The sequence below is a fragment of the Macaca fascicularis genome, chromosome 4 (assembly GCF_037993035.2).
Source record: "Macaca fascicularis isolate 582-1 chromosome 4, T2T-MFA8v1.1".
NCBI lineage: Eukaryota > Metazoa > Chordata > Mammalia > Primates > Cercopithecidae > Macaca > Macaca fascicularis.
In genome coordinates, this window is record NC_088378.1 from 91,621,300 (window position 1) to 91,633,418 (window position 12,119).

At 36.9% G+C, this 12,119-nt stretch overlaps 1 protein-coding gene across 15 annotated transcripts in view; it reads left to right on the forward strand.

The window, feature by feature from the left end:
* SNAP91 (synaptosome associated protein 91) overlaps positions 1–12,119 on the forward strand; it is a 165,926-nt gene that overhangs the window by 122,481 nt on the left and 31,326 nt on the right. For 10 of the 15 annotated variants that reach the window (XM_045391174.1, XM_045391182.1, XM_065543768.1 and 7 more), the window contains exons 16-21: positions 2,630–2,737; positions 3,370–3,633; positions 3,852–3,929; positions 4,094–4,165; positions 4,574–4,657; positions 5,688–5,771. In XM_045391174.1, the coding sequence (XP_045247109.1) occupies positions 2,630–2,737; positions 3,370–3,633; positions 3,852–3,929; positions 4,094–4,165; positions 4,574–4,657; positions 5,688–5,771 (690 nt within the window). The remainder of the gene's footprint in view (positions 1–2,629; positions 2,738–3,369; positions 3,634–3,851; positions 3,930–4,093; positions 4,166–4,573; positions 4,658–5,687; positions 5,772–12,119) is intronic. The other 5 variants (XM_005552456.3, XM_045391185.2, XM_005552455.3 and 2 more) reach the window with 1 other exon arrangement.

Genomic DNA, 12,119 nt, shown 5'->3' on the forward strand with positions numbered 1-12,119 from the left:
GTACCATCTGGACACTCATTCATGTCTCCTTTGGGGCTAGGAAGATTCAAACAGCTGGGGGTGGGAGCAGCTGCAGCTCCTACCTTTAAGAAAAGTTCTGACAGGTGTAGATGAATTAAGTTGATAATATTTAGTTTCAAGTAACAAGAGAAGCATTAAAAGGAGATATTTTGCTGACAAGGGGATTTTTTAAAACCCTCTTCTAAGGATGTAGCTATAACAATATGGGCTTTATCTCCTTACACATAAGTGATAACCTAAAGGGGTCAGCCCATAAATATCTATTTGATCCCTGGCACTAATGTAACTGATGTTTATTCAATTATAAAGAAGGGAGTAATATAGTAGAATGAGGCATATTTCATAAAAAATGCAGTACAGTGGCTAAACACACAAAGCTCAGTCAGACAGCTCTGAGCCAAATCCTAACTCTGCCATTTTCTTGCTGTGTAACTTTAGTCAAGTCATCAGACTTTTAAAAAATAATAATTTTTAATTGAAAAAGTATATATATATATATATATATAAAATGTACAACATGATGTTTTGAAGTATGTATACATTGTGGAATGGCTAAGTTGAGCTAATCAACATATATACATTGCCTCACTTATTGTTTGTGATGAGAACACACACGCTTTGAGCTTTGGTTCTGTTATCTACAGAATGGAGACAGTAGAAACTAAATCACAAGATGGCTACAGAAATTAAATTTAATAATGGCAATGTATATGACTGCTATGTGTTTCTACTCTTTGCAGTATCATTGGCCTCGGTTCCAAATTTTATAGGAATGAAAAGAAAGAAAACAACTAACCTGACTCATGGCAAAATATTTACAGCCCTCCCAAAATCTCTTCATACTTCTCTTATATTCTTCTGCCCCACTCTTAGGGGGTGTGTTGCCCTAAGTCCTCAAGTATAGTATCCTTAACATGGCATTTAGAAAGTATGCCTACCTTATCCCTTGATGTATTCTTCTTTCTTTAGTTTTATTAATTTGGCCTCTCAGCTGACCTGACACTCAAAACATATATTTGTGGCCAGGCATAGTGCCCTAGGCCTGTAATCCCAGTACTTGAAGAGGCTGAGGCCAGAGGATCACTTGAGCCTAGTAGTTCAAAGCCATAGTGAGCTATGATAGTGCTGCTGCACTCCAGCCTGGGCAACAGAGCAAGATTCTGTCTCTAATAATAAATAAGTTGAACATATATTTCCTCAGTATAACCAAGAGGAACAATCAGATCAGATTAATCCATAAGATATGAACAACTGATATCCTGTTGTCCCTTCTAGGGATATTTGTGATTTGGTAAAGGGCCTTTTAACCCAAGTAAGTGTCTAGTTTAATGTTTATTATTCTGCATAAAACTAGAACTCTGCATTACTAGAGAGTGTTTCATACTCCGTTTGGGACATGCCAGGTCAAACTAAGAAACAAGTATCTTGACAGTAGCATGTCCTAGAGCCTAATATACTAAGTAAATCACCAAGGAAGAGCATATACTGTATAGCACTTCCCAAGTATATATGATAAGTTATTTTCATGACTGAAGGAACAGTGTTCCAGGAAACATGGGTAGATATTGCGGAAGACGTATTTGGGGATGGGAAGTTTAGCAGGTAAGTGACAGGTTCTAGGTGGGTGCTGGTCTCACTCTCCAGGGTTTTCTTATCCTAAGCCTGTCATGCTTATCATGGCTTCCTTCCTTCTGTACTTTTGAAACTATAGTATCTCTATGCAAGCTCAAGGACTTTTTACCTTAGCTAACATTGTTTGTTGGTAGAAACACACTGGGAAGCATTTGTACACATCAGCCATTTGTAAATTGGGGATTTATAAACTGCGGCTGCTTGTATGTTAATGATATTCTACTATGAGTAATAATATGCTTATAGTCTTAAAATGTGAAACTCTAGTTTTAATCTGTTGAAAATAGATTATTTTTCAAACAACTAGAAAAATGTAATTGCATTATGGTATCATACCCTATTTTTATCTCTTTATGTCTTTAAAATAAGTTATTGGTTATGTTTGAAAATGCTTTTCAAGGATAGTGAAGATTTAACACTTAGGAATGCTTAGTAAACCTTTCATGTTAACACTGTAATTTTGCCTGTACTAGATTATAAAAAGTCTTAAAACTAGAATTATTTACATTGCCATTGTATATTTAATTTTGTTGGCATTAAAGAAAATATTATGTTTGCTAGAAACTATGAGACAGGGACATTTTAATAACACAGTGAGTCAGTATTACCTGGACATGGAAGTTTAATGTCTTAAATTACATAATAAAAATATTTTTTGTTTTAATTTTTACATCCATTTCTAATGATACATAAAACATGCTTCTCAGAGCCCTTATACAATGAGAATCTCATTACCTTTTGGATCCTATTAGACCTCAGCAGTATCAACACTATATCACTTGCATGTTAACTAACATGAAGGTGTGCAAAGAATAATTGTTTTGTGACCACAAACAGTGCATGAGCCATAAAAATGTGTTTTTAAAAATTCATGTTGTATAAGGGAGCCTTCTTCACAATTTAACTTAGTTCTTTTACTATATTTTCTTCTCTTTTTATTCTTTTAATTTCTATTGTTTTAAAAACTGCACCCAAGATGCCTTTGCAGCTTCTCCTGGGGAGGCCCCTGCAGCATCCGAAGGGGCCGCCGCACCAGCTACCCCAACCCCTGTAGCAGCAGCACTTGATGCATGTTCAGGAAATGGTGGGTTTAAAGTCATTAGCCAGTCTGTTATTTTTCTGTCCTAATGTAAAACCCCCATAGTTAGAAGTGGCCATATGTTTTTCTAATTTTATTTTCTTCTGAGTGTAAAGTGTCATTCATCATAACTGAATAAATAATGCCAGCATTTAAAACATTAAGACAATGAAGTCCATACTTATCAAAATTGACAATTTCTTAAGATTGACAATTTTTGTCAGTGCAAGTATGCTGTCTTAATGTTTTTTTTTTCTAATGCTATATTGTACTCTTTTGTAACATTGAGTTCAAATATATTAGCATGTTTTAATGATTTTCAAAGCTACCAGATTGACCAAATTAAGTGAAGATTTGAAGGATAGCAATCTCTGATCCTAGACTGTAGGTTAATCTTACAGCACTTTGCAAAGTGCTTTAGTTTGCTAACTTGTGGTACCTACTAAGTTTCCCCTTTACTTTAGAAAAACATCCTAATCACTAACCCCTGCCAATAGGATAGTAGTTAAATCCAAGGAGCCTCACACCTAGCTAGTGTGTAAATATCTGTGTAGGGTGTCTCTTGCCATAGTTATGACGCTGTCTCTTGTCTCTTTCCTTACTGATGCTGTGTGTGTCTCCACTTTCCTTTCCAAAAGACCCCTTTGCCCCGTCTGAAGGTAGTGCAGAGGCTGCACCTGAGCTGGACCTCTTTGCAATGAAGCCACCCGAGACCAGTGTTCCTGTAGTTACCCCTACAGCTAGCACAGCCCCTCCGGTTCCCGCAACTGCTCCTTCTCCTGCTCCTGCCGTTGCAGCTGCTGCTGCTGCCACTACCGCTGCCACCGCCGCTGCCACCACCACTACCACCACCTCCGCTGCCACCGCCACCACTGCTCCTCCTGCTCTAGATATCTTTGGTGGTAATTTTTTGTTATTGTTGTCGACTTCTTTCCGTCTAGTGGATTGAATTCTGGTCCTTGAGATGTACTGCATGAAGACTGTTTAATTAAATGGTTCTCTAGAAACCATTTGCTGCTTAATTCAGAGTTCTGCAAAGTGCTAATTCAGGACTAGGAAGTGATGCTGTGTCAGGCTTATTGTTCAAGTTGGGTAAAGGCATGTGTGTTCTTGGTCTTAGATTTATTTGAGTCCGCTCCTGAAGTTGCTGCAGCGCCTAAGCCAGATGCTGCTCCTAGCATAGACCTGTTTGGTACAGGTAAAACCAAAGCAACCCTTTTTTTTCACTTTAGTTTCTTAGATGTTTTCCTGATTAAGCTCTTAGTACTCACCTGTGATAATGCATTTGTTAGATTTTTTACTTTGATTTCAGCTTTCTACTACTTACCTCTGCTTGGTTTTGGTTTGTTTCACTTTTGGAAGATGCTTTCTCCTCTCCACCACAAGGGGCCTCTCCTGTGCCTGAGAGTTCTCTCACTGCTGACCTCTTATCCGGTGAGTGCTTTGCCAAGGTCAGGCCTTCAGAGATGTCTTGTGGGAGTAATGCATGGAGAGAAGGATATGACATGAGGGTTTTTCTTGAGTTCTTTTAAATTTAAAATTTATTGGAAAAGAAAAACTCACTCTTGGTACCATCATCAACTGATGAGGGTTAATATTTCAAATCTAAGGCTAGTGAAAATTTTTTTCACACTGAAACTTCTGACCTCAAGGAGTCAAATTTTATTTTGTTCTGGAGAGTGTGTATTTTAAAATCCGTTTGCTTTTCCTTAACTGTTAAGATTGTCTACAGTCTTTCTGCCTGGAGTGAACCATGAAATCCCAAGATGCCATTTGTCAAGGCTCATGGTTTTCTTTTCCCTTGGGTGACATGCACTTTTTCCTGTCTGTGCCTCACTGCAGTGGATGCATTTGCGGCACCATCTCCTGCAACCACTGCCTCGCCAGCAAAGGTGGATTCTTCAGGTGTCATAGACCTTTTTGGGGGTGCGTATTTCTCCTCCATCAACACTTAGGAATCTTTTTTTCTTCAGAATAATTTTTAGATCTATTTTATTATATTTTATCATTTTTTCTTTAGGCTATATAAACTTCTATCTCTTAAATGTAAACTTAAGTTTTTAAGATCATTTTCATTTCTTTGCCATCATCATCTTCATCCTCATCATTTCATCATAATTTTCAGTACATGACCTAACAAAACACATAATTTTTCACTTGATGTTTTCAACTTTTTGTTCATCCTAATGTAGAATTACCTGACTGGAATTTCCTTCTACTGTTCTTCTTTGGTGATCCTGATCTGTTGGCTAAATCAACATCTCTAAGTTCCTAAAAGCCAAATAAACATGACCTATTAATAAATAATTTAGAAATTAAAACAAGCCAGTTAAAACTGAATATATTTCCCTCTGCCTTTATGTGTTATCTGAGGGCAGAAAGATGTACTGAATTAACTCTTGAACTTAAATACCATCCTTAGAAAGCTTAACCCATGTTGAGTACCTCCTGTACATTAAAGCATCGTGGACATTCCATGATGGGTACATGAGGAATACAAAGATGTTACAGTGTCTGATATTTGGGAGCTCAAGACTTGTGTCAAATAAACACTAAACCTTGACATGTAGGTACAAATAATATTGCTGCTCCTTGAATTAAGTCTATTAATTTTTTAAACATTTAATATAATTTTAAATTGAAAAATTCTGTTTTAATACCTTTAGGTAAAAAGTTTAAAACCTTGCTTCTGTTTTGACAGATGACAGGGTTTGGTCCAAAAATTTTATTCTTAAAAAAAAAAAAAAGAATTCCCTTTACTTGTTAATATTTTAGAACTCTTTTTGAGAGAATACCTCTGTGGGAGCATAATTCAATTCATGTGATCATTTCACACACCCACAAAAGACAAGCACACTGTACACTGTCATGTCACTGCATTTCTCTACATAATACTTAAATTCTTTACTGTACTTACTTTTTATGCTTTCTTACTTTTCTGCTGCACAATGGATAGATGCATTTGGAAGTAGTGCTTCTGAACCCCAACCTGCATCTCAGGCTGCTTCTAGTTCATCAGCATCGGCAGACCTACTAGCTGGTAATTCAATTAAAATGGTATTTTGTAGAAATTAAATTTGGATATATTTTTATAAGTAACAATTATAAAAATTACATAAATTACAGGGTGCATGTTTTCTTTTTCTTTCAAGACATGAAATTGAGGGAGGGGGCAAAGGATTGAAAAACTGAATATTGGGTACTATGCTTATTACTTGGGTGACAGGATCAATCATACTCCGAACTTCAGCATCACGTAATACATGCATGTAACAAATTTGTACTTGCCCCCCCAAATCTGAAACAAAATTGAAATTATTTTTTAAAAATAATTTTAAAAGACATGAAATTGAAAATTAAGTCATTGTACAATAGAAGTTTGATTAATTCTCAGGGTTTTATGAAATTAGTCTTAAAATTGCAGCTGTATACAAGCCACTTTTGTGGCTTCTTGGATGCTCCAAATCTGCCTTAGTTTCAGTCAACATGTTTCCTTTAGATTATTTAAAAGGTAATATGCTTATGTAACAATTTTTGTCTTGGAATGTCTATGCCCATATTTTTTTAAAGGAATTTGTGGGGAAATGTACCATGATGTTTGAAAATAGGTTTCATAATATATGAATCACTCCACGAGAAACTGTTATAGACTCGTACCATTGGGTCAAAAGTGCTATTACATAGACCACCTTGTTTTTTTTTTTTTGTTTTTTTTTTTTTTTTAACAAGCTGATCATTTTTCTATGTGAAAGCACATGGGGTGATCTCAGTTCAACAGGGTCATAGTGTGAAATAGATTGGTACAGTTTGCCTAGGATTACTGCTTGTGGCCCAGGTAGTATATATATGATAAAAGGAAACAGTTCAAGGACTCAAAAATGGTAAAAGCCAAGTATCGGTCTTCCTTGGGAGCAAGACAAAGTTGTGCTTAGTGATAGCCTTGACCTAGAAATTATTATTTTCATAAGCAAAGCATTATGAAAGACCAGTTGCAAGACCACAGTAGTAAGTTTAAGTTCAGATTATTAGTCAAACTCACAAGACATTGTTGGCTTATCTTACTCTGATTTTACTTAGAAGAGTACGTAACAGGAAGCACAACAGTAGTATCACAGAGCACTCATTCACTCAGATGCAGATTCTGAGGTCCCTCCACAGTCACCAAAAGGGATGAATTTTGGTCCTAAGGTTGACAAGGGACTGACAAGAGCATAGGTCACATCACCACTGGGAAGCTGCCATGCATGTCTGAAGTCTTACATGTTAAATACTGTGCTAGTGCTAGCCATGTAGACCTTGATAGAGCATATGAATAGTTCCCTTTTTTAGTATGGATATAGCCCATAAAATTACAAGTTATACAATAAACAGTCCTGGCACCAGGTACAGCAAGCTAAGGAACATTTATTCTTGGATTAGTAGTGAGTAATGGCAGATCCTAAAGGATCCTCATCAGCCTTCAGAGTTGTAAGAAGTTTGAGTTGAGGTCAAATCTTTCCTCAGGAAGCTGAAGCAGGTAGTCATAGCCCAGCTGTTAGCCTTTCCTTCCATGGGTAATTCAGACTGGCTATTTAACAGTCTTTCCCAGGGGCAATAGTTCTCTAGTGTCTTTCCCATCCTTTCCAGACTACCTTGATCAAACATGACAGTTTTGTGTGCTGAAACCACTCATACCAGTGACTACCACTAGGTATTTTCCTTAACATTGAAGAACCAGGGACCCACCATGATATTGCTGAGAACTTTGGAAGTTGCAGAGATAATAAGAGGCAGTATACTTAACACAAACCACAGCTGGTTACTTGGTGAAATAAACCACTCGTTTGCCTGGCTTTTCTCCAGGCCTAGATATTCTTATATAAGCTTCAAATTGGCTACAGAAACTTTCAAACTCTTACTAAACCACTAAACTTCATACACATTTTGGGGGTTCAGCAATAAGATTTTAATATGCCACAGAAATAGCATAGTTTTCATAGCTATTTGAGGGATCATGACCTTGTTAACTTTAAAATGAGATTAGCGATTACAAACATTTCGCTTTGAAGTTATAGTTAAGGTTAAAACAGCCCATAAAATCAAATGCTCTGGCCTTTCACAGAAACCTGTGAATTCTTTCTTTCTCTCCTGGGTAACCCATCCCCTGCCACAGATCTCAAATGGGGATTTGAAGCCTACCAGACAGGAGCCTGGCAGAGCGGTCAGCCACTGTTGACCATCTCCAGTGCTGCACAGCCGCACTGTCTACTCCAGGGTCCTCCTGCATTGTGGCCTCTCTATGCCCTCCAAGGCTAGAACCTGAGATATTGTGTTTCCAAAAGAGCCCAGGACACTGGAAACTTGAGCTGAAAGGCCAAAGCCTGTGGGAAAAAGGAGTGTTCCCATTCAATTCCAAGTCAGAGGTCAGTAACAGAGCCAAGAGGTTTGACCCTGGGGTCCATAAGAAGATCTAAAAACACATCTAGAACAAGCCTGAAGGGGTTTGTCACCTGCTGCCAGGTGTAACTGCACATACCTGTGCCACAACTGCACAGCTTGCATGGACAGGTCCAGCAGGGGAAGTGTACAACAAAAGTATGTTAGTTCACTTTACAAAAAATAAAATGATTCAGTTGAGTTGTCCATTTTGAAGTCTTATTAAAATGGGGTAAAAAAGAGGAGAAAATCAGCAATGAAAGTACCCAATATCATCTACATAGGTCTCATTTACTGTACACTTTCCATTTCTTCTACTGCATCTTCTTGTGACTCTTTCAGTGATAGGAAAAGTTATATATTGTGTACACTTTCTTTCTTTTTTTCTATTTAAATAAATTAATATTCAATGTAAATCAGTATAGATGAGTTTTAATGTCTCATTTGCTTTCAAAACAATTCTTATAATTTAATGTATACATATGTCAGTGCCTGATTTATTTGGCACAATGTAAACTATTATTTCACCTTATATCCTGATATAAGGGCTTTGGCACAGTGTCTCACAATCATAATCCCATCACTTTGGGAGGCCGAGATGGGCAGATCACTTGAAGTCAGGAGTTCGAGCTAGCCTGGCCAACATGGTGAAACCCTAGTCTCTACAAGAAAAAAAAAAAAAAAAAAACCTAGTGTAAGAAATTTTAACTTACTTTTAATTTCTGTAGGGCTTAATTTGGGGGGCTAATTTTTCATACTTCCCTGTTTTCTTATAGAAAAAGATTTCTCACACTTGTTCAAGTATCAAAGCATAAGGAAGTCATGTTCTCACTAAAGAACATCATGGAATATTAATATAATTCTATCCTGCGAACTAGGAGCAGCTTTCCTAGCCAAAAAAAAAAAAAAATGAAAAATGAAAAACTTTCTGCTAATAAACACAATATAAAACCACCGTCACATTTATATACGTAACCTAGCTGACAATTGGCTGTTCCTGAGTTTTCACAATTCTCATACATTTTTTGTTTAATGCATATTAAGTAGGACAAATATTTGGGGGCACTGTGTATAGTAATTTGCAGTGAAGCTTAGCATTTGTATTATAGTTGTGTCTGTGTTTATTTGGGGGAAGAATCAGCTAAGTCCAGAGTCTATTGAAACTAAGAGGATTTTTTTTAAAATAAATAAATAAGTGAGCCTAGTCATGGTTAACAAGCCCACAAATATGATCAGAATCAGAGAGAAAGAAGAGAGAAACAGATTCTCTAAAATCCTGTGATTGTCTGTTAGTAATAAAACTGTTTTGAGAAAGAATGAAAAAATAATAATATGCAGACACTGTCATGGGAGGTTTAGACTGTTCAAAGGGAACCTTTGTCACTGGACTAAGGACTCTTACCCCATTGCTAAGATTACATTTTTTTGAGGGAATGTATTTACATGTGAATCATAAAGATAAGGCAGTAAATATATGATATAATTAAATGTTAAAATGATTTTAGAGATTTTAAACTAAAAATTAAGAACCATTTTAAAATTGAGGAGAAGGCTTTATTAAAAATTGGTATGTATTTTGAAACTTGAAAACAAAGACTAAGTGGATAGTCTCTTGAAAATGAAACTATCTGTCATAAAAACTATTATTCTTCTTTATTCAAATTCAGTTCTAGAACTGTCAGATAATAGCAATTCCAGAATTAAACAGCACTTGAAATATTGCCTTAGTCGTCTTCTACCCCTTGAGTAAAAATTTTAAGGTGTTTGGTGCATGCAATATAGTGAAATGATAAAAAATTCTGGAGGAGACAACTTCCAATGAGGCCGGACTAGAAAAATCATTCTCAAAATGATGAAGAAAGGGAGTAATGGGGAGAGGGGGAAGCAGAGAGGAGAATCCATAGCAACAATGAGTAATTCTCTCTAAGCCATTGAGATTACTGGTAGGATACAGATATTATCCATATCTCAGGTAGCATCTGAATAAAAACTTGAAAGTTAAGTTTTTAAATAATAAAAGTAAGTATTTCATACAGTGAAGCTTAAAGCTGTCAAACTCTGCTCAAAATATACCAATTGAAAATATATATGTTTGAAAGCTAGAGGCAGATTACTGGATGACAAAGGTAAAAATGGACTGTTAAGGAAGTTAGGTGTGTTGAGGAATATGCCTAATATCTGAGGTTGGCATCAAGCAGGACAACCATGTTTTTCCATAATAGACACAATTTTAGGGTGACTGCACCATAAATCTGTACTAGTATAAGAGTATTTCACATCCTATCTTTAGTTGCAAAGACAGGGGACTATATGGTCCAGCCTATGAGGCTCTTTGTAGTTTTGCATTTGTTCTCTTAACCACATTAATTGCTTAAAATGAGTCACAGAAGTCCTTGAACTGAATTTAAAATACAAACATGCCCAGTGTGGAATTAAAAAGTAAAAATTTCCTCTAAAGGGTAAAGGTCTACAGAGGATCAATTCTATCATCCTGTGTTGGAGTGTCTGTAGCAATAGTTTTAAAATTGTACTCTTGCGGCCAGGCACAGTGGCTCACACCTATAATCCCAGCACTTTGGGAGGCCGAGGCAGGTGGATCACAAGGTCAGGAGATTGAGACTGTCCTGGCCAACATGGTGAAACCCCGTCACTACTAAAAATACAAAAACTACCTGGGTGTGGTGGCATGCACCTGTAATCCCAGCTACTTGGGAGGCTGAGGCAGGAGAATGCCTTGAACCCAGGAGGTGGAGACTGCGGTGAGTCGAGATGGTGCTATTGCACTCCAGCCTGGTGACAGACCGAGACAGACATCTCAAAAAAAAAAAAAAATTGTACTCTTACAACTGAAACGATATGATGTGTTATATAGACCAAGTAGACTATGCCAGTCAGATTTGTTATATCTGAATCAACAGAACTTCATTAAGTGTCTAGGCTACTCCCCTTTAGAACAATACATTCATAAGACTAATCATTTGTGATTAAAAAGCAGTGTGTCAACAGATGCTTGAGTACCTGAAAACAGTTGGCTCTTCAGTTATAATGTAGGACAGTTCAAATATGACTACAGGACACACAAAAGCCTTACCCTGTTTCCAATTCCATTCCATAGAGCACCTTTCTTTTTATTTTTATTTTTTTAAGCAACAAGGTCATCCTCTGTTGCATAAATTGGAGGGCACTGGTGTGAACATAGCTCACTGCAGCCTTTAGAACTGATGAGCTAAAGCAATCCTCCCACTTCAGCCTCCTGAGCAGCTGGGACTACAGGCATGTGCCATCATGCCCCCTGGCTTTTTTATATATATATATATATATAAATATAAAATGAGGTCTGCTATATTGACCAGGCTGGTCTCAAACTCCTGGCCTTAAATGATCCTCTGCCACAACCTCTCCCCAAGTGCTGGGATTACTGGCATTAGCCACTGTACCCGTGTAAACATCTTTCTTAATATAAATTAGAACCACATAGAAAGATTAGTTGTTTAGATTTTCCTATTAACTCTATTCCAGGGCCTTAAAACTTTTCAGTTAGTTACCAGGAGGATTTCCTCAAACTCTTCATTAATGTCTGTAATGTTCCTGTTTAGTTCTTCATTATAGCAATTTTTTGACATAATCAGTTGGTCATTTTATATCACCTAATAGCTGTTTAATTATTCTAGGCTTGTGAGGACACTTACTTCATAAGAACCAAGTATAATGGGAAAAAGTCATCCTGCCAGATCTCGAAAATTTTATAAATGTATAGGAAGGTTACCACTACAGCATTTTTTCTGGATGTGGGAAAGAGGCTGTGTGGTACAGTGACAAAGAGTCCAGACTCTGGAGAATTCCTGTGTGGAATCCTGGATCCACCATTTGCCTTCATACAAATTATTTAACATCTCTGACCTCAGCTTTCTCATCTTTGAACTTCATGGGGTTGTTATAAAGATTAGATAAGCTAATGTGTGTTTTAGATTGA